Here is a 23,991-nt window from a genome sequence, read left to right as displayed (position 1 = left end):
GGACTTCCGGATAGATTTTTGAGCAGGAAAAGACATCACCAGAGGGTAAGGATATAGATGTGCTTTCTTCATGTGATGATTCAAGTGATAATTTATTGGAAAGTTTTATTGAAATAAAAGATAAAGAGGCACCCGTATCAAATAGTACCAAACAAGGAGCATCAAAAATAGAAAATGTACCGGTAATGATATCAGGATGTGCCTCAGCTTCTGCTCGGCTCATAACAAAGATACGGCCCTTCGGCCTCACTGGCCTCACTGGGACGACAGGAGTGGTAGGAGCTGTCACCTTCCTCTCCGGGCAAACATTAGCCTTGTGGCCCGGTTTGTTACAAGAAAAGCATATAATAGGATCAATGAAGCATTTACCAGGGTGTGCTGGTTTCTTGCAGTTATAGCACACTCGGTCTTTAGTACCTTTACTATCATTAAAAGCTGAAGATTGACCACCCCGGTTAGCTTGCACATTAGAAACAAATCTTCTCTTGTTTGGGTCAGAGGGAGATGAGGTGAACCTAGGTGAAGGAGAAAATGGCCTGGAAGAGGGATATAAAGGCCTCTTGCCAAGACTAGAACTAGTTGCACGAGATTCACTTTCAATCTCTTTCAATGAATTCTCAGCCCATAAAGCATCATTATAAATTGAAATAAAGCTAGTGGAGTCTCGACGAACCATACTTTTGATCTTAGGAGAGAGCTTTTCAAGATAAAAGAAAGCTTTTTCATTGTCATCCTTCACCAATCTAGTTGCATAATGAGCCAACTCATTGAATTTATCAGTGAAGGTCTGAACAGGAAGGCTTCCTTGCTTCAACTCCATGAATCCCTTCAACTTCTCACTGCTTCACTCTTGCGGATAGAAACGGGCCTCCACTAACTCCTTGAAACGCACCCAAATCAAATCCTGGTTCAAATTGAAACGGTAGGCCCAACATGGACCACCACCGTCCGCTTCTCGTACTAGGAAGTGAGAGGCTAGCTTCACTTTATGTTCTTCCTTGACATCATACAGTGTAAAACTTTTCTCCAACTCCCGAAACCACCACAGTAAGAGCAAAATGGATCAATCTCTCCACCATAAGTGGGAGTGTTGATTCGGTCAACCGATTAGCCACCCGGTATAGGTGCTGGAGTACCCTCAAGAAAGGAGGAGGAGGAAGAGGAGCTTGTTGATTTTGTTGATTTTGTTGGTTTTGGAGAATTTGAGTAAGAACTAGTAAGATAGCATCATCAATGTCTCTTCTTGGCGGAGCCATCTTACAAAAGGGAAAAATTTAATTAGTACCTATCAATTAGCAATCACAAACATACTACCACATAAAATCCTAATTCTACCCATCCTACCCTTCTCTCAAGTTTATTATTTAAAGGTCAAGTGCTTTTTAAGTGGGGTGCACAAACGTGCGTCGGGAGCAATAGGCTCTGATACCAACTGTGACACCCTTAAATCTAGCCTTAACTAATAACGTAAATTCTGAGAATAATAACGGTAGGATATGTTTGTAATTGGTTCAACTAGCCAAAAACCTGTAATTTCAAAAATTTTTCTAAACCAATCACAACATTTCCAACATTCCCAGAAGCGGGTGCCAAAACCTGCAATGCTAATGAACTACTTACATGCCATAGCTAAATAAGAAAATAGAATGATACAAACCAAAAATAGAAAAGGGAGACATATGTCCCTTCAAATTATATACAAGACCAAAAGTTAAAAGGTGTACTAATAGAATAGCCAAAACTAGGTCCAAGGTTCCTTATGCTCACTAGCTCGTCTGTGACCCCAACAAAGCATCAACAACCTGTCAATCGCAATTTATACAAACACGAAAGCCACAATTCAGTGGGGAGTAACTTCGAGTCCTCCCAGCCACGAATCATCATAATTAATGTAACATGTAGTAAAACATGTAAACAATATGACAATTAATCTAATTTCCAAGTATTATGACATATGAATACTAAATTGACCAATTTAAACTATCATGTGAAACATATAACAAATTGTAATCCAAACTCTATCAACCATAGCCGGCTTGCATCTCACCTTCTATGATTCATAGAATCATCAAACAAGAAAGGGCAATATATCAAAGACAGACATAAGTTCTTAGTACGGTCAATAGTCACTTTGTAACTCGAGTCTATACCACGAGGTAGGGAAGGTAATCGAACCGGTATCTTGGCTCAGCGGTTAATATTAATAAAACATGGCCAAGACACAACACAACACTAGCCTAAAATCTGCGCAGACCTAGACATGCGGATACACACCACCGCACCCAAGACCCACAATTTTTCTAAAACAAAGTGAGTACCCTAAGGAGTCCACCAAAGGGTTGGCTAGTACTTAAGCTGACCACTTACTATCAAAATAAGTAACGAGGTCATGCCCCAACTTGGATATAAATCCACTAGTCAGGAACACAAAGGCTATCAAGCAGTGAACATATACTCGTCAAAGACTATAAAGACCTATCTATGATGAAGGCCGAAATACTCACCTAGGACCTAGTCCCAGCTTGAATACTTTAGCCCACACCACACAAGACTCACCACAAAAGTCAAGTAAGACACCCACATAACCATAAGAGGGCAAAAAGTCCTACTTACCAACATAAATTCTAACATTCTATCATGTGAAAGGCTATATAAATGTCTATTCAGCATACAATCCAACAGAATCCTCAATAAGTATTCAATACTAATTTCTAATTCTAACAATATTAACCATGTTAAAGGCTTCAGGGAATCTAGGGCCGTTTCTACAATATAAGAAGCTACTTAAATTCAACTTAACTACACATGTGGAATAAAGATATAATAAATGGCCTAAAACAAGAAAAAAGCCGATTATCTAATTCATTCAACCGAATTTTTACCCGCAACCCCAGCCCTGCGACAGGTACGGGTTAAATTGCGGCTGACCAATCACTCAATTAACTGACATCGCATCAGTCAAAGGGACTAAGGCTCAGTTTTCGGCACAATCATCAAAACATGGCAATTATTGCTATAAAATTTACCTTAAGTCTAATCATTACAATTTCATCTTATAAACTATCCTAACATTTGATAATTATCTATATAAGCTTAATTTTACCAACCTCATTATCTTTACTACTAACATTATTCATTTTAAGCCTTTTTATTACCATTTCATTTATAACCTATACTAACATATGCTAACTACCAATATAAGAATAATTTCTACTACTAGTATGATTCAATTTAAAAGTGTACTCATATGTGACTTATCCAACTTTAACATTAATTAACCCGAAATGACCAATATTGTACGAAAAATCGCGAAACAAGCAACGGACCGACCCGATAGCCATGGGCCAGCCGACCGGTCGCGGCCATTGCGCCACCATTACTCCTCTTTTTTCCCATTTTTATTCATTATAAGACCGTCTAAACATTAATTAATCGTTCCCATACTAATATCCTAACTTAAACTAACCAAAAGACATGAATTAACCATGCATGCATCAAATTTAAACATGTGAAAATTTCTACTCAATTAAAAATCACCCAAACATACAAAAATCAAAGCATGTGACGATCTTTCGTCGAGTAACTCGAAATATGTTACCTTAAGCTAGAAAATGAGCGATTAGCACCTTAAAAACCCAACCCTAATATGCAACTAGCCGCTATCTTCGATAATATACGAGTCCCTAAACTCGTCCTCCAATTATTCACCTAAATAAACAATTAAAACACAATAATAAGCACATAAAACCGAAATTACCGAAAATTCATCTTAAAACAACTTCAAGAAAACTGAAATTAAATTATACCAAGTTGTAGATCGCGACGAGGGGATTCCGAAAATATAAATTATGCGAGAATCCGAGTAGAAACGAAGAAATTATGTCGATTTTGGCTTGAAATGTATATGAAATGGTGTTTTGAATGATTTTTGGAAGGTAGAAGAAGAAGATAGAGGAAAATCAGAAAAAAAAGAAAGGAAGGGGGGTGTGCCGCGGGTAGGGAGGAAGGAAAGGAGGGAGTCGGGTTTGAGTCGGGATTTTTCGAGTCGGTTTTGACTCGTTTCAATAATAATTAAAACCGTAAGTCAAACGCAAATTCCGCCAAGACCAAAGTTCTTAAACACGAGATTACAAGAAAATTGAATATTTATACTACCCATTTCCAAATTCGTTTACCCAATGTTCAAAAGAATTGTTATTTTCCCCCCGATACGCCCTTATTTCGAAATAAAAAGTTTTACACGGTTTAAACTATTTTTAAACATTTCGAAACTATCAAAATAAATACTTTTCTTCAAAATATAATAAAATTATATTTCTTTGAATTATTTTTACTTTAAATACTTAAATATCAACTTTTATTTGATTAATAAATTATTTTCGAAATATATTAACGGTCCGAAATTACGGGGCGTTACATTATTGGACCACAATGGAATCCAATTGCATCAAATATGTAAGACATTGCCACAACTGTCAAATCTTCGGGAATGTACAACATGTCCCTCCTTCGTTGCTTTATACGATGACATCTCCTTGGCCATTTTCTGCCTGGGGAATTGATATAATCGGGAAAATAACCCCAGCCGGAACATAAGGTCATTGTTTCATCCTAGTGGCAATCGACTATTTCACCAAATGGGTAGAAGCGGCTTCCTACACTAGTCTCACGGCTAAAAATGTGGCAAAGTTCATACAAAACAACATCATCTGTCGATACGGTTGCCCACATGAGATCATTAGTGATAATGGATCACGTTTCCAAGCTGAGACTGAGCAATTGCTAGCCAAATACAAAATTAGGCATCACTACTCTTCGCCCTATAGACCACAGACTAATTGCGCGGTAGAAGCAGCAAACAAGAACGTTGTCACAATTCTCAAGAAAATGATTGACAACTATCGAGATTGGCCAAGCAAGATACCCTTTGCTTTATGGGGATATCGCACATCAGTTAGGACGCCCACTGGGGCCACTCCTTTCTATTTGACCTACGGCATGAAAGCTGTACAACCAGTCGAGCTAGAGATACCATCCTTGCGTATCTTACTCGAAAGTCAAATCCCAGAAGCTGATTGGAAGAGGGATAGATATGAAGAACTCATCCTCCTGGATGAACGTAGGCTACGCGCCCTACATAATGTCCAAACATATCAAGCACGCATCAAAAGAGCCTTCAACAAAAGGGTTAAGCCAAGAAACATCAAGGAAGGAGACTTGGTACTCAAGTCGGTTAGAGCTCTTTTACCTGTCGACCCACGGGGAAAATTCAAACCTAATTGGGCCGGACCATTTCTAGTCAAGTCCATACTTCCAGGGGGTGCGGTTAGAATCACAGACCTAGATGGGAATGAGTTTTCCAACCCAACAAACCTCGACCAACTAAAACGATATTATGCCTAGAATAGGAACAAAAACGCGCCTCGCGTAACCTCACGTGTCGCTCTTGTGGCACTAAATAGACGGCCCGTGGCCAAGCTAAAATAAGCTAATGTCACTTTGCTCTTGCATTTCGACAAACTTGTCATCCTCATATCATCAAATAAACTAATTCGCACCTTCAGAGTAAGTAAAAAACTCATGCTTATTTTCTAAGTTCATTACAAGCTCTTGCTTAGAACAATTATTCTTTTACATTTACTCGAACTACGCGCAAGGGTTTGATTTCATTTTCTAAATGAATACGTAGGCAATCCTTCACGGGATACAACCCATTATTTTAAAATGTAAATAGAAGGACATTTGCATTGCATTTGGAATTCGACAAGAATAATGAATAGAAAATCACAACGGTTTCATAACCCTTTAACCTTTTTTATTTCATTAATTTCTAGTAATAATAATACGCTACATAATAAAAAAATGAAAAAAATAGGCTAGGATTCTAAAAACCCCACCTTTTTTTATTACAACAACAATAATAATAATAATAATAATAATAATAATAATAATAATAAATAATAATAAAGACTCGGGCTATTCCTCCATCTTCCCCTTGCCCTTGTCGTTCTTGTCATATTTCTTGTCATGACCTCGAGCCGGACGCTCTTTGCGCCACTTCGGACCTAATCACCAACGGTCTTTCTCGAGGCCTAGCTTTGCCATTCTTGCCAATCACCATCTCGATGACAGGAGTAGTCTTCGGTTTCTTCGAAGGATGAACAACTCGAAACCCGGCTTCTTCCTCTCCCTCAGTTAGATGCTTCTGTTTCTCTTTTTCCACCTCGCGCACCTTGTAGTCAACGGGCTCGCGCTTTCTCAATCTCTCGCGCTCTTCCGGAGTAGTAGCTTTCCTCCATCGCAAATAGGAATCCGACACCCACAAGGCATTAGCAGAAGAGTTCAAGAACCACACATTTCTTTGGGCCCATTTAATGGCCCAATCCCTTCGGATTTTAGTAGTAAGAGCCACGGCAGTCTGCGGGACGGTGTCAAGCTTCGGGATCGTCTGTTTTAGTCCAACCTGCCTCATCAGCCTTTCCGGGAAGATGCACACCATGAATTCCAAGCCGGGAATGCGCACATATCGAGTAGGATCCAAGGAAGACACTCCAGTGACAGATTTGAGGTGCCACCAGGGTGCGATCCACCTAATCAAGGGGCCATCATCACTCTTCAGTTTGTTCTCCCAATAGTTGCAGACTCGAGTGAAGTCCACCATGTAAAGCCTGGTCCTCATTGCAATCGAACGAGCATGATAAGAAGGAACATGAACTGGGGGCTCGATCAATCGAAGGCGCTCCATAAGCCAAACCTACCAAAAGCATGCATTAGACAAAAAAATCAAAAAAAAAGACAAACAAAAGAAATAAAAAAAATCGGAAAAAAAGGCAAAAAAAAAGAAATCGAAAAAAAAAAGAGAAGACAAAAAAAAAAAGAAAAAGTTCTTTTACCTGCAGAATAACGGGACTTCCCAAATACGGTAGGTCACGGTTGGCTTTCCTATTATCCAAGCCCAACAGGATCTCTCCTAAGCATAAACAAGCTGGGCTCCTGCACAGCTCCATTTGCTCAACTAGGCCCAAAAGACGGGGATCACCTCTCAAATCTTCATCGACATGCCCTTGGAGGACGTACACATGCAACAAGCAAAACCCAAATGCCCTTCGCCTAGCAACATAAGAAACGGTGGGGTCAGCCCTGTTAATAAATCGGTCAATAAAGTCCAACATTCGCACTCCCTTCGAGGTCACTAAACGGTCCACCTCAAGTCTAGTCAACCCGAGCAAGTCTCTGAATTTGCTCTTATACCCTTGCGAAGTAGAAGGAATGGCAGGCAAGTGTTCGGGATCCCACCCACCAATCGCAGCGATTTCTTCAGAAGATTGTAGGCGCCCATATCGTGCTTCTCCATGTTGGAAAACTCGTTGGTCCACTCCTTTAGGCGAATCTCTAAATTATTCATGATGGTTGCTTGTATTGAGAATTTTATGTAATAAGACGAAGAAGAGACGGAAAAATTGTGTGAATAAAACCTCCATCGACGTCTCTATTTATACTAAATTCTGTTTCCTAAAATCTGCGCCGAAGCAGACACACACCCGAACAGCGCGCACACTGCGCCTCTTCAAAGGACGCAGACTCATCTTTGCGCGCCTCTTCCTCAGCAAGGTTTCTGTGATTTTCCGCGTTGGATCTTTCCTAAATTCCGTAACGAATAATTTCCTATTCTTACGGGTTATTATTTTGGTAAATACGGGAAATTGCCATATTCCGAGTTTCCTAATTCCGCGGGCACGCATTTCGAGGCAATATCAATATTTTCGTCATTTTACCACACTTGTATATTTTCATTTTAGGAAATATTTTTCACTTATAATTATTTTCATTTTAATTTAATTTATATATTTAATTTATATATTTCTTTCATTTCTTTTTCATCATTTCATTTTTAACTTATAGGTTTCTATTTTTTTTCTTTTTTAGGGGTAACCCTCCCTACCGTCCGGTCATTTCCGGCAATTTTTTGCATTTTTGCGTTTTCTCTTGTATTTTTGCATCTTTTTGAGTCATTCGTTTTGCGCTAATTCAGGCCATGTGTACAAATGTATGTTCTACGTGATTTTTATGTAATTTTCGGCAGCATGACGGCATAAACCGTCATCTACCAAACCTGTTCAACAGCTAACCTGCAGATACAAGCAACGCAACCCAGCAGCAAAGGCACTCAGACCATCATATATACAACAAAAGGGAAATGTACACCAAACTGGGGGCTCGAGCCCCAACCAAAATCCAAATGTCCAAAATGAAGGTCCAAAATGTACAAATGTGCAAAAAACAAACAACAAACAAAACAAAACTACTGCCGGTCGCCCTTCAGCTCCGCAACTCTTGCCGCGAGAGCAGCAACCTCGGCGTCGCGAACCTCGAGCTTCCTCAACAAGCGAGCTGTCTCCTCCCGAGACTGGTTCAACTCTCGCTCCAGCTCGCGGTTCCCCTGTAAACAACAAAATTGGCTCATGTCAATCGTTTCAAGCAATTACAAGAAGGTTAGAAATTCAAGAAATGAAATAGACACAAGGTTCATACCTGACGACCTCGACCGCCGACAAGTGCCTCGACGGCAGTAGCTCGCAGCCGGTTGGCCACCCTCCATAACGCCACAAACCGAGACGGCGCAACCTGCATTTTCAAAAAGAAGTTCTCAATAATTGAATAAGCTCAATCAAATGTGTTCTTACACAAATCATGCAAATTAGAGGCTCACCCTCTGAATCAGATGCTGCTAATCGTCCAAGCCAGCATCCCTAACAGTCACGTCGAAATCACGCAACTCGGAGGGCGTCGTCCTCCCAGTCGCTTCAGTGTACTCGAGGGTCTCGGGGTACTCTGGGGGCTCGATACCCACCGCCTCGACCTCCTGCAAAGTCAAATGTTTCTCATTAATCGATGATCTTTCATCATAGTCTCAAAATTCAAGAATAAAGGAAGAGTAAAGATGCTCACCACAACTGGCCAGTACGCCAACCTCCCGTAGAGGAACGCCGAGTAGTCCTCACCAGGAAGAAGGAGGGCGTCGCCACCAACGCCAGCCAAGTCGGCCTCCCTCTCAGCCTCAGAAGGCTCCCCCCGAACATCGTCCTGGAGGATCGATGGGAACCGTCAACACATCCCGAGAGCACCGACGAGCCAAGCGCCGCCCAAGTACCACACAGACCCATCGACGTCCTCAACAAAGAATGCTCGAGCTCCTAGGTCGAAGGACCTCAGCCACAAAAGAAGGCGCGTCAGCGTACTCCGCCCAAGGCCTGGGCACCCACCGGGACAAGATAAACAAAGGAATCATTCTTATGATCGATAAAAGCAATGTAGAAGCAAAATGGATATAAATGAGATGCTCACGCTGTCCAGCTGAAGAGCGTTCACATCCCGCCGGTAAACGCCGTGAGAAGAACGCTTGCTCTTCGTCCGACACATCACCCAATCCCTCACGACAAAATAGGCCTTCTCCAACGGCTCCGTCCTCTTGGGCGAGAGGCTCGGAAAGTAGGAGTACACCCACGCATGTGAAGCAATATAGTCAATAACGATCTTTCATAATTTGACAAGAGAAAGAGATGATCTAGAACAAATGAAGGTTATTCATACCTCCAGCAGAAGTCCTATTTACCAAGCTCTTCACCGTCCTGTAGGACAGGTGACCCTCTGCAGCCCAAAGCAAGTGCCTGCTCTCCCAAGTCTCAGCCCACTCGGGTTCTCCCCTCAGCTGACGACCTCCTCGTCCAACGTTGGCCTGCCTCGGGGCCTCCTTCTCCTCGACAGCCTCCTCCTCGTGGACCTCGTCCCCAGCAGCCATCACCGCAGCGGTGAAGGCCTGCTCCAAAGTCTCCTCGACAACATCAGTGTCTATCTCTATGGGAGCTCTTCCAGAAGTAGAAGCCTCATCACCTGCAAAATTAAAGTAAATTTAGGCCGCGTCACATGCCGACAAGCCTTAGTTAAGGGATTTTCGAGCCTTCGGAAGCCCTGAAATTGCTCTTTTCTCGCCATCTTTGGCCATATTCTCACAAACCCGATCACTCATGTGGTAATTAGGGTCAAGTCAAGCCTAAGTTGATGCCTAGTTCCGGGTTCGAGTCGAAATTTCGGTAGCATTTCGTTATAACGACGATTATGCCCTAGAAAAGTGTCCTGAAAAAGCCGTCACAAACCAAAATCCGAGATGGTAGGAAGTTTACCCATCATCCAAGGATCCCGAATGTCAAGTTTCATCGCAAATGGGCAATACTAAGGCTATTTTCGAAGCAATTTACGGTTTAGCTGTGAAACCGTCTCAAATTCACTCAAATGCTCAAAACTCAACGAAAATTCGAAACAAATACATGGTTATGTTCCTTATATTACCAATTATCCGTTTCTAATACCAATTTCACAAGGCAAATCCGTTTGGGGGAAAGCCCCAAATTTTCGATTAAATTGGGTTGAAAACCCTAATTTTTTTCGGTCCAAATTGAGCAAATATAGAAGATTGATGCAAGAATGATATACATACCTCGATTAGTCATGATGAATGCAAGATTTTGGATCAAATTTTGGCGGAAATGGTTAAGATTTGAGAGACAAATTGAGGATTTGTGTTTCGAATAAATGAATTGAAACCCTATGTTTATCGCGTTTTTACGCAGAAAAAACAACCCCGGGAACAGACGCAGCAAGTGCTGCGCCTATTCCAAGCGACGCAGCTCTTGCTGCGCCTCTTCCTGAGGTTCCCTTCATACGAGTTTTCAAAAATTCGTTATGAGTTCGTTATTCCTGGGCCCATCTTTGGTGCGCCTCTTCCTCGTTGACGTTCTATCTTTTTTGGTCCGTTTGACGATTATCCTTCACCCGGATCCGCATTTCTAAGCCAGCAACAGACTGTTATACGTTATTTATCGTTTCCAAGACCTCGCTTGTCACAACGAGCGGATATTCCTTTACAGGTGTTTCGACACGCCTTTATTATGTTCCCCAACGAGAGTAAGCGGATAGACTTTCCCTCTCGAGACCTGGAGATCAGTTCCCGATTACGTTCCCCAACGAGAGTTCATGACCGACAGTCACTTACTCTCGAGACATGGAGATCAACATCGACCCCGAATTCTTTCGAAGTTTGTTTGAAGACGACCCAAGCAGATTTCTCCCAGCAGTTCCCGCATGTGTCCTGCTACTCACAATATTTCTTGTTTCCCCGCGGAGTGTGACGAAGGCGTCGTTCTCCAGAAGTTCCCAAAACCAACAGAAGTTTTTTACACCCAAGTCTTAGTTACCCTTAAGTTGAACTTATATTTGGCCTTTTCCCATTGATGCTTTCCTTTAGGGCCCCACACCCTAGCACAAATCCTTATATATCTTTTAGGTCTTACACTTAGCTCCTATGCACCTCCGGAAGCATCTCGAGAAAGAAGTCTCAGGTATGATCTCTTCTTATGGCTGGCGAGCCTCCTTACGTAGTCTAATGGACTTTAAACGACCCTCCCCGATAGTCGACAGACTCTAAAATGTTCCCGACGACAGGACCTTGGCTCAGACCCCTTGAGTCGCCTCGCGTCGCCATAGTCGTCAGGTTGTAATCTTTGATTGACCTGATGGCTATACTTTGACTTTCGTCTTGTCCAAGCCTCAGTCAAAGTGGGGGCTCTGTAGATACCTCATTTCTGCACCTCCCGCAAACCACCCGGTGATGATTAGGTCTCATGTTTGGTACGCGGAACGATTTGTGACAGTTCGTAAGTTTATCGTCAAGTGATTGCTCAAACATTAATGTCTACCTCTTAGTTGTCATCTACGTGCCGATACGGTCGTTTTGGCAGTACTTAGAGTACATTTAGAGTCCGGGCCTAAAACCGTCTTCATTTTCTGATAGTCGTCAAATCCCGAGTCAGAATGTTCTGGAATGTTCCGGATATTTCTATTCCATATTTTATAAATATTTCACAATCTTTATTCTTTGGTAAAGAATTTCCCGTAATATTCATACAAAATATTAAGGAAAACCGAATTATCCCTTTATTCCATAACTTAAACACGGAAATCTTTCTTCCGCAGAAGGAAACCACTTGGGAACAGACGCAGCAGGTGCTGCGCCTCTTCCAAGAGACGCAGTGGCTGCTGCGCCTCTTCCCAGGTCCTTTCCTGCGTATTTCTCGTATCTTTTTCATATCTTTCTGAGATTCACTTCCAAAGTCTCTCGCATTTGGTTGGAAACAACATGAAAAAGAGTAAAAATGGAGACTTTTCTATTGAGACAATTCAACAAACAAGCAGTATGCAAGAATCAATATAAAGGAGAAACGTGATGTAACTTGGTTCAACAACTACTTCCTAAGCACAAAGATCCTCTCTTTTCTTCCCTCAACATTTACTCAACAACTTTCATAAGATGGTGATTACTTGCTCCTAAGTTAGAGTAGTTAATCCTACCTATATATTTACCCAATTGAAAGCTACAAGAAGGCTTACACACAAGAGCATTAAGATCAATTCCAAACAAAAGAAGTCAAGATTTAACCTTTAGGAGGCTTAATCTAACTAACCCAAGGTTCAACATGCAAATTCCACTCACAAAGTACAAACTTTAAACCAAATTCATAAAGATGTAAGCTTGGTACAAGTATTGCAATAGTAAGATGACTAACATGCAAGGTTAGTTACTCCTAACACAATAACATCAAACATAAATAAGAATTTCAAGGAATATGCAATAATTATTGAGGAAAGATTGAGAGATTCTTACAAAGCTTAAGGAAAGTAGTATCTACCAAATTACACCAAGTAAAAGGTCTAGCCTTCCATAACCATAGATGAATCTAAGATTAATGGAAAGATTGACATTAAAATCTAACCAAAGATTACAACTTTTCTCCAAAATACCAAGTTCTTCCTTAACATACAAGTTTTAGATTATTCAATAATGATGTGATAAACTAAGTCTTCAAAACCATGAACTATATATATGGCTGCACTCTCTTCTAGGTTAAACATGATTTGGGCTTCCACGAATTGGTTTAAGATGGATGATCAACTCTCGAAGGCTGAGGAGAACGCAGGCTGCATCACCTACCGCAGGCCTGCGTCAAAGGGCGCAGGCTGCATCAACAAACGCAGGCTGCATCCTGGACTAATCTCCGCTTCAAATACTATGGTTTAACCATGAACTATATATATGGTTGCACTCCCTTCTAGTTTTACGGTTCTTGGGTTGGAAGGATTGTACAACTTAGAGAAGATAAGCTGCCATAACCTCACACTCGATGTAATACTACAGTTTTTTAAGTCTGGTACTCGGCCGAATATGGCTTACTCGGCCGAGTAAGTGTGTCGTGTGTTTCTGGACAGACTACTGTCTAGGAATACTCGGCCGAGTATGGGAATACTCGACCGAGTAGAGGATACTCGACCGAGTATACTCTATACTTGACCGAATATCCGGTCTGATGAGGTTTATTTTCGCGGTCTGATTTAGAGAGGATTAGAGTTATATAATCGTGGATTTCAGTTTCTTAATCAGTTTTAACAAAACCTAAACTTACAACGTAACTCTAATCATCTCTAAATCTCTCTCTCAAGTGCGTGGATCTTTCGTGAGTCTAATTCATCATTCCTTGCGTTGATTGTGTTGGTAAGCCTCTAATTATATGGTTTCATTACTTTGTCTTTTAGGGTTTTGCCCTAATTTATGATTTGGGGGAAAGGGGATTTTGACATGTTGTAATTGGAATTATGTGATTGTTGTTAGGTGGAGACTTCGTAGAGGAGCCCATTTTAGCCTGCTTGATTGTCTCATTTCAGTTTGTGCTAAGGTATGGTTTCCCTACTCGCTTTACTGTTTAATTGATTTAAGATTTCGTTGTGATCGTTTGTACGATTGATATTGTGATTAAATGTTGTTGTTGGATTCGAGTTTGGAGTTGGTGTTTTGATGGTTGATGGTGATGTTCGCAAGGTGCGTCCTCGGTTGAGTAGAGTCACTTGCAGGAGTGGCTTCACGCCCTAGTTTCGTCCTCTATGGAACCCGCCACAGAAGGGGATGTGCACATTAATGAACATGGTTATCGCTCGTTGATGAGCAAGGCTTAGGTGGGTACGGCTGCGGTCCCCCACTGGCAGGGCTACACACTTTAGTGTGTAGTCAGTTACGAGATGTGATTGAGAGTTAGAGGTGGATTGTGATCAACTGTTTATCTTATCGTACTTGTCTTATTTTGATTATGCAGTAAACTGACTCCGTTCTTGTTTTGTAAAATCTGTGGTGATCCATTTGGGGATGGTGAGCAGATTGTGACAGGTGATGATGGTCTTTAGCTTTGGGGGTAAGATGGGAGTCATCATTTCGAGTCTAGCTTTCGCTGTCATGAGATTTATCATTTTAGTTTCAGTTGTTAAACATTAGTAAACTTTTATTTTGGAGTTGGTTTTGGAACATGTAATCATTAATTATTTATACTCTAATAAATGTTGTTTTAGAATGGTAACTTTGATATACTAGCCTCGGGAAACCGAGATGGTGACGGTCTCTTATGTTAGGGTGGTCCTGGTAAGGCACCTTGGTATGTGGGGGTGTCACAAAGTGGTATCAGAGCGACGATTCTGGAACCTACAACTAATGAACCTAATGAACATAGGAAATTTAAATAAAATGAACTTGGGGACAGTTGTTTGGAGCTACCGCAAAGACTTGGGAGACGTCCCGAAGTCGCATTAAGGCCCTTACGATCTCGAGTCGGTCACATAGGGAGTCTTGGGAACCGTTGTGTGTATAACCTATGTGTGTGGTATTTGTAGCTTGTGAATCTCGTGAAGTTGTTGGATGAAATGATGAAAGAATTTGAACATGGTAGTATATGAAAAGTGAACTGCCTAGTTGAATATGATAGACTTTGAGCATGTTATGTGTTTACTACTTGGCTTTTGAAAACGGTAGTGGAGTATCGTATATATATATATAGAAAAGCATGATTAAGTATGTTAACGCAAGTTTGTAGCTCGTTTTTGGCATGATTCGGCCGAGCAGGGCGGGTACTCGACCGAGTATAGAATACTCGGCCGAATAACCAGGCACTCGACCGAGTGTTGTTTGGGGTGCACGTAGCAGTAGCTATTGGATTGTGATCACTCGGCCGAGTAATAGGCATACTCGACCGAGTAATACCCATACTCTACCGAGTATGTTTTCTATGTTTTGACATTTGGCTACTGGAGTGGAACACTCGGTCGAGTAAAAGTAATACTAGACCGAGTAGTCCATACTCGACCGAGTATCTCACCATACTCAACCCAGTGCTTCTTTGGCGAATGGTCTTGTTTATTTTGAGCCGTAGGCTATGTGCTTACGTTTCCTTGCTTCTATGAGCTCAAAATGCCGCCAAAGAGGTCAGCAGCGTACATCCAAGCCCCTCAGATATGACTACGGATGAGGTAGCCCGTATGATTGAGAAGCAGGAAGCATTCCTAGAGGCTCTTAAGAACGTGGGAAATGGAGCTGAGAAACCGGTGGACGCAACTCATCTAAGCACCATTATTGCTCGCTTCAACCCTTCGACTTATGAGGGCACAAGAAAACCTAAGTTGCTCGATAACTGGTACCCCGAGATGGAGAGTCTTCTTGAGGTTGTGAAGTGTCCGACGGAGTTGGCTGTCGAACAGGTATTGTTCAAGTAAATATTCAATTGAGGCAAGTTGTTCAAGTAACCATAGGAATTAATCCTACTAGTTTTAAACCCGTGAAATTCACGGGCTGTTTTATACTCCGTGGTTAGATGATTACCTTTAAACTAATACTCCATATATTGTTAGTAAACTTGTCATACGAAAGTTGATATTATATAAATGTAAAACACATAAAATTAGAGTTGGTTATTTGTACAATTCGTATCCATATTATTTTAACTAAATGATAAGTTATGAGTTTAAGACATGTCTAAGATATAGGCCTGTTAAATTTCAACACGACCCGATCTCATTCATTTTTTCCAGGGTTAAAACCCGAAAATCTCGAGCAGTAACCCGTTCGATCTGGAACTCGAAATCACCTATTAATTTAATTGAAACATGACAGGGCCGACACGAACACGTTGACCAGTTGACTCAAAGATAAATTAAAAGAATTTTTATCAAAATATTAATATTTATTATATAATATATTTGAAAAAGTAATTAAAAAATTAAACATTGAATATGATTAAAATATTAATATTAAATATACTTTAGTTTTTAAAAAATATTATTTCGATCTATAAAAGGCGTTAGATAATAATTGTTGACTCGCACTTTACCCATAATAACCCGACCCATAACCCATATGGCTCGATCTGTATTTGAACCCACTGCACCCGACCTGTATGATCCTACCTGTCCAACCCGTTTGAGATATATAGACAACATAAAGGATGTATAACTCCACTTAAATGGTGTAAAAAATTATCGGAAAAATAATCTCAAATGAAGCCCGTGCTTATACCCTCGTATACACATTAAAAAGTCATCGGAAAAAAAAATAATAATGCTTGTAAAATATATTCATAAATGATTGGTTAAGGCAACCTCAACTATGAAACTATCCATTTTTGTTAGTAAAAAAATCGTTAAGTTTTATTATTAAATTAATAAAAAAATTGTCTTTTTATTTAATGAGTTAAAAGTTATAAAATAAGAGAGTCTCACACCATGAGACTGTCCATTTTTATATAAAAAAACTTTTCCTTTAATGCTAACAAATAAGTTGTCTTTCCACATTATAGAACAGTCTTACAGTATAAGACCGTCATAACTTAATAATTACTGACAACCACAATAGCTGATGAAGTCCTTTTTTTTTTTTTTTTACCATCACCGTAGTTTGTAGATTTAACATGGATAAGAGTACGTTTGTTTTTTGGGAAGAGTACCATCAATATAGGAATTTAAAATATATTTCGTAATTTTTGTTATTATAAATTAGTTTTTGAATCATATATTCCATAATTTTGTTTATATAAATATATTCCGTAATTATGCTTGAAATAATATCATATATCTATAGACCTATAGTAAATTAGTTTATAATCTATTTTTTCAATTGATTATCTGAATTTGAAATATTCGTGAATTTTGGGATCAATTGATAATCATAATTTTGGTAAATAATGATATGTTTTATATTTCTTCTTTAATTGATTTAAGTGTTATGTTAAACTTTTTTTTTCCATGATATGTACAAAGTTCAAATTACTCAAAATAATTACAGAATGTCACATAAGCATGACTGAAATACACTCAAACTCTATCATGTGGCAGTACATCTTCGAAGATTAATATTTATAATGATAATGATAATGATAATGATAATGATAATGATAATGATTGTGATTGTAATTTCCAAATATACTATGTGATATTCTGACCGTTTTTATCTATTATTATGACTTTATTTCCTTGTTTACATTGCAGCACACAATTCATGGTCAATATAATATGCAGGAGAGGAAATGATATGCAAGGGAGGATAGCCAATCTTTGCACATGATATTCATAGTCATCGACTCATAGCCAATCAATTATCAATTATCAATCTTTACCAAAAAAAAAAAAATTATCAATTATCAATTATCAATTATGTATTAAATTATGTATTTAGAAAGGAAAGTTTTATGTAAATCAAGAGATTGGAATTGGAATAAAAAACACAAAAGGAGGAATATTTTTGTAAATAATGTTAATATAGCCATTAGGAAACCGACGTTAAAAACACAGTATGAAGAAAAATGAAAACCTTTTTGTAATTTTTCTAATTAATGCTAATATAGCAGTGTTTTGTATCCTCATTTCTCAAGTGTGTTATTATTATGCCATGTCATCTTAGGTGTGTTATTATTATGCCATGTCAGCGGTCAAGTTAGAGGATTAATATATAGATAGATTGGAAACTAGATCTGGGAAGTGCTCGGAAAAGTTGAGTGAAGAGGATAGATGACGATTTGTATCTATTATTTTTTCCTTTTTTTTTGGATTTTCCAGAGAGAGAGAGAGAGAGAAAGAGAGAGCTTTCCTTTTGCCTAAGGTCAAATATGATGTTAAACGCGAGGAGAATTTGTGCATATAACAAGCAAAAGTCGATCGACATTCCTTGTTTGTCTGGGTAGAAAAAAAAAAAAACTATTGTGCTGCCTAAATAATAAATGATAAAAATTGATAAAACCATATATTATCTGCCTAAATAATAATAAACAAAGCATGGGAGCACACGGGTATTCATATCTGAAACCAATTGTTACATCCCAAAAATCGAACATAAACCATAAACTAGCTATAATCCTCTTTCTGCTGTAGCCTGTAGCTCGACAATTCGACACCATATCTTCTTCAATCGCATGCAAAACAACTCCTTTTACAAGCCGCTGTAAACAGCCACTCTCTCGCTGAGAGATTTACGGGTTGTCGATGCTTTGCTTTAGACATGTCTGAAATGTGCAAGTATTGCACTTTCCAGCTGACAAAACTTATGATAAACTTGGCACATAAGAGCTGTTGCATATTCAACCGACGCGAAATCACATGCAAAATAATTGATTCTCTGAATACAAAATCCTTTTACCCTTATTAAAAAATTGTGATCTATATGTATGTATAGTTACAAAACATCCAGAACCCATTTACACTAAAGAATATATGCTTCATAAATCAGCTTCATATTCCTCTGCATTATTATTTCAAACTATATATTCCTAACGTAATTTAATATATTAGGCTGCTCGGAACTTGGAGGTGGTCACGGAGGCGTGGCAAGAAGGTTGCAGATTGTACATTAATTAATTTAAGTATATTATTATAATCTGGGCTAATGAATCCATCATTCTTTGTCATCTGGTGACCCATAACCATACGGGTTCTTGCTCGCCCAATTCCACTGATCACGACACATCTCGTCTACTCCATACTTGGCCCTGTAAAAATATATTGTCGAGTCATGAATCTTACAATAGGCTTCGAGTAGCATCACATTTCAAGGTTTTGAGAAAAATGTGACTGAGTTCGAACCCATGTTAAAACTAGCTCAAATCAACACGACTAAAAAAGTGGGAGAGAACATAATGTTGACCAAAATCAATAGAGATGGGTCAGTTCAGAGTAGGACTTACTTCCAGTTCAGTTCCCGCTCTGCTTTCTCGGTTGAGGCATATACAACCTCAGCATCACCAGGACGTCGTGCAGCCATTACAAGAGGAATTTTCTGTGATGATAACTAATAGTTAATCACAAATTGTCAAAGTCAATAATAGACAAACAGCGACAGATTTGAACTAGACACTGTGTATGTGAAGTTGCTCAGTCACAAACGCTCATATATAACAAAAAAGTGAAAAATGCCTTTTAAGACTTAAAATGAGCAAATGTCATAGTTTTATGGGTGGACGAAGGCAACTCACAGCGCCAGAGAAAATTAAGAAACGCCTGCTCTATTTTTAAATAATACAGAGAAAGAAACATGACACTTAAAATAATCAAAACGCTTGAGCTGTTAGTACCTTTCCAGAAGCTTTCTCAAATGCAGTGACCATCTCAAGGACTGTTGTACCCTTACCAGTTCCCAAGTTATAAACTTCACAGCCTGAAAGTATATGGACCATGTTAGTAGGGCACGATTGCCTATTGCTCAAAAGAAAATTGAAATTATTTTTAATAACTTTCAGGGTGAATGAAGAGATACAGTAATAAAGGAGTCCAACAAAACAACAGTGTAATTTGAGGGAATTTTGATGTATACTGACCAATTTTAGGATCAAATAGCTTATTCAATGCTGCAATGTGTCCATCAGCTAAATCAACCACATGAATGTAGTCTCGCACCTGAAAGACGTTACGTTGTTACCATTTCAGCATATTATCAAATATGCCAGCGAAAACTAAAAATACGCACTAGAACGAATGAACATCTATATCCAATAAAGATGAACCAAAACAAAAACTACAACACAAGGTCAGAGCATATTGCAAGAGATTGCGGGCTAGGTAATAATGTGAACAGAAATGTATGCACGACATACCCCGGTGCCATCTTTAGTTTTATAATCAGTTCCATACACTGTCAAATGTGGTCTCCTGCCAACGGCCACTTGCTGTACAAAGGGCATGAGATTGTTTGGGATTCCGCGTGGATCCTCACCAATATGACCGCTGGGGTGTGCACCAACTGGATTAAAATATCTCAGGAGAATAATTTTCCATTCACCATCAGATTGCTGGACATCACGGCATATTTCTTCAATAAAAAGCTGAAAAAAAACAATTATAACTTAAGCCAACAGATAACCACCAAGAAAAGATAAGACATTAGAAATTGGCAAACCAGAGAACTTAATGGTAGCACTAGCACACCTTGGTCCTTCCATACGGATTTGCTGCCGATAACGGGAATTCCTCCGTACAAGGGACCTCTTTAGGCCAACCATACACTGTTGCAGATGATGAAAAGACTAGCTGAAACATATTCAGAGACAAAAAATCGCAATGTATCAGATTATGGTAGCTCCTGTGACAAAAATTGTGCTGTGATTAAGTACAAAAATATTAATGCTATAATTAGGTACATAAACATAAATGCTACGGAGTATAACAAATCAAAGTTGAGGCTGTAGCTAAAAACATAATCGAAATCTGAAATCCGGAGCTCAGCTAGGCAAGTCAACACTCAACAGGCCTATGTAAATGCACTCTATGGGCATATATGAAACTGAGATAAAAAGAAGACTGACCATTTTGCAACGGTGAGCTGACATCACTTCAAGTAGATTAATTGTTCCGATAATGTTGTTATTGTAGTACAGCAATGGTTTTTGTACGCTCTCACCGACAGCTTTCAATCCAGCAAAGTGAATGACAGCATCAAATCTAGAACCGAAAGAACAGCGACAACATAATTAATAAGAAACCGTGTAAGACAAAATTTGACCAAACAAAATGCCATCAGGCCGGGAATAATGAACAAAAACCATTCAGTAGGAAATATATTTATAATGTTTTCGGCACAAAATCACACATAAATGGTTATTAGACTGCTATCATTTAAAATGGCCTACACTCATATTATTAAATTGATATGGGCCAATTTCATTTTAATAATCTCATAAGGTGTTATGTAAACCATAAACCTCGTCGATCACGTAAATTGTATTAAATGGGATGCTGCATATAAAAAACTGTAAAGAATAAGTCCTCACTTGGTTGAAGAAAATATTTTTTCAATTGCTGCTTTGTCCCGGAGATCTGCCTGTAGAAGGAAGTATACGTCACAATCAGAAATGTCGCTATTAACAAATTATAAGGATAAGGATATGAAGGCTACTCCAACAATAATTTTATGACTCAAGAGTACTCCGTATTATTTATTGCTACGTATCGAAACAGTCAACAATCTTTGGGAGCTTTACTTCAATTAGCAGGTACCGACTTTGTTGATACAAGTACAACTAAACACTCAACCAACCAAATACGTCAAAGGATACAAATTTAAGGACTAGTTCATCAAATCTACTTTATACAAGCTCCAAGTGAACTCGTAAAAATTTGCTCGAAAGTATTAATAATGAAGTCCCAGTTGGCTATATTCGATCATTTATAACAGCAAACAAGATATTACCACAAGATTTTAATCCAACTCAAAGCCCTCCATTTATAACAGCAAACAAGATGCAATTAATTCCAATGTGCCCGAAGAGGCAAATTTGTTAACGAACCGTAACCAATTCAGTTTGTTATGATATTCCAACGGATGGAGTACTTATTTTCCTTCAATTTCGCAAAAAATAAACACTAGCATTTTGGAATCTACTAAAGCTGAAAAATAAACAACAGTCTTTTCCAAAAAACAGTCCTATATTCAATTCATTAAAACTCGCACGCGCACATAGACAACCAAATTGAGCTAACGTCCGACTTTGGAATCTTCTAAAGCTGAAAAAATGAAGTACTCCAGCGTGATTGAACCCACAAATACTAGCAACATACAAAATTATTACTCCTACTTTATAATGTTTTCCTCATCGTATACTCGTATCTGATCTTAGTCATTTCTTTACGTTTCCACTTTAGACTTTAGATTTATAAAAGTTATTTTTCACTCTCATGTGACCAAAAGCAAACGCAGAGAATCGATCGGGCCCGTAAAATTTCAAAGGGAACAAATGCGAAGAATAAATTGGGCAGGTCGAAAAGTAAGACAAAGGCAGACGAGCAAAGAACGTGAGTATAATCATTGATATTAACAAGTCACAACTATCACAAGATACCCACATGCTTTCTTTCTTCTCACCTCAACTGACTACTATTATTGTTTTCACATCATCCTACCACTAACCGTAACTACCCCCCTCCTTAATCCCCCTATTTAACTAATATAGGCGTACGAATTAAAATTCACCAATTCTCATTTGTGACGGAGAAACTTGGCAATTTTTATGATAAAATGTTGTTCTTTAATCATAAAGTGGTCATATTTCGGATTAATAATTGTAATTCCATTTGTGTATTATTTTGAATTTACCACGATCCACCGACTCATACTATACAATTAATAAACATAAATATATACATTAAATAGGAATTGATTAAAATAAGAAACGGAAAAATCAAATGAAATAACGAAAACGACCTTGTGGAAAGAAAGGTTTTTGGAGAGATCACCGGCGAGTTCCTTAACACGTTGAAGGGCAGTTTCGGAAGAATTGTCGAGGTTGTCCAAAACGACGACGTTGTAACCGCCGTGTAAAAGTTGAAGAGCGGTGTGACTGCCAATATAACCGGCACCGCCGGTCACCAGAATATTCTTCGACATAACCAAAACAGAGAATTCCTCGGTGCTGTTGGTTTTTTCTTTTTTGTGAAAACAATAATATTTAAATAAATAATATGCAACGTAAGTATATATATTTATATTTATATTTAATTTATGTGTTTGATTTAATTGGAAAAATAATAATAATAGGAAACGGAAGAAGCGAGAGTTTCGGAAGAGAGAGAAAGGGAAGGTAGTTATTAAGAGAGATAGGGAGGGAAAATGGGTGTGTATAATATTTAAGGAGGGAAAGGAAGGGAACATTCTCCGCAAAGGTGCAGCTATTTTCCTTTTGGAATTTGGATCCCAATGTGTTATTGTAACTTCGACTGCTATAAAGTTACTCCGTATTTTTATCAATGCTTGATAATACTTCGTATTAATTTCGTAGAGGATCCGTTTTGTTCATTTATTTTTCTATATACTGTATTTATTATAAAGATTAAAAAGAAAAATTCACCTCCCTTCTACTATTTTGGATTAAATTGTTGAATGATATAATGGTCTGAATTTCAAACAATAGAGGAAAGATGAACGTGAAATAGTACTCCGTATATTATATGTCATCTTATATAATTTTTGCTATATTTATATAATAAATAAATTATACAAAATCTATTAATTATGAGGAACACACGGAGTTAGATTAAAATTCAAATTACTATGCATTATTTTAGGTTATTCTTTTTGTTACTCAGATTGTGATAGTTATTAGACGGGAATAGCAACTTTATAAGCATCTTAGACTCTTAGCTACGAATACGACAAAGATTTAGGCTTGTTTGACACGACACTTCAAGTACCTTATTTAACCAAAGTAGCTTATTTGACCAAAATTTCAGCTACCTGATTAAGTGTTTGACAAATAACTTATTTGCACAAATAAGCTACCTGAAATAAAATGTTACCCAAGGTAACATTTGAGATTTCAGGCACCTGATCTCGGTTTAAATTCCATTATTACCCCTTCAATTTATAATATTAAATAATTATTATATCCTTTTACGTCATTTTACCTAAATAAGCTACCTTTTTCAGTTAGTTTGTCAAATGTAATTTTACCTAATCAACTACCTTATCAGCTCCTAATTTTTAGCTATCTTATCAGCTACCTTTTCAGTTTTTAGGTACCTTTTCAGTTAATTTTACCAAACAGAGCCTTAATGGTGAATAGTCCAAGACGGTAATAAAAGTAGAAGCAT

General features: G+C 38.6%; 1 protein-coding gene across 1 annotated transcript; it reads right to left on the bottom strand.

The window, feature by feature from the left end:
• Nucleotides 1-18,524: 18,524 nt before the first annotated feature.
• Nucleotides 18,525-23,067, bottom strand: LOC141587409 (UDP-glucose 4-epimerase GEPI48-like). The gene is made up of 9 exons (XM_074408894.1): nt 22,607-23,067; nt 21,177-21,226; nt 20,712-20,847; nt 20,335-20,436; nt 20,004-20,231; nt 19,728-19,806; nt 19,485-19,567; nt 19,098-19,189; nt 18,525-18,902 (listed from the first exon to the last, which is right to left on the bottom strand). The coding sequence occupies exons 1-9, from the start codon at nt 23,051-23,053 to the stop codon at nt 18,809-18,811; spliced, it is 1,311 nt and encodes a 436-aa protein (XP_074264995.1). The 5' UTR covers nt 23,054-23,067; the 3' UTR covers nt 18,525-18,808.
• Nucleotides 23,068-23,991: the final 924 nt, after the last annotated feature.

This window comes from Silene latifolia, chromosome 6 (genome assembly GCF_048544455.1).
Source record: "Silene latifolia isolate original U9 population chromosome 6, ASM4854445v1, whole genome shotgun sequence".
NCBI classification, from domain to species: domain Eukaryota; kingdom Viridiplantae; phylum Streptophyta; class Magnoliopsida; order Caryophyllales; family Caryophyllaceae; genus Silene; species Silene latifolia.
This window is presented reverse-complemented; position numbering and strand designations above follow the sequence as displayed.

Coding starts and splice junctions, on each gene's coding strand:
- LOC141587409 (XM_074408894.1), bottom strand. CDS start 23,053: ATGTTCCCTTCCTTTCCCTCCTTAAATATTATACACACCCATTTTCCC. Junction 20,848..21,176: donor AAAATATTTTCTTCAACCAA/GTGAGGACTTAT, acceptor TTTCGGTTCTAG/ATTTGATGCTGTCATTCACT. Junction 20,232..20,334: donor ATCCGTATGGAAGGACCAAG/GTGTGCTAGTGC, acceptor GTTTTTTTTCAG/CTTTTTATTGAAGAAATATG.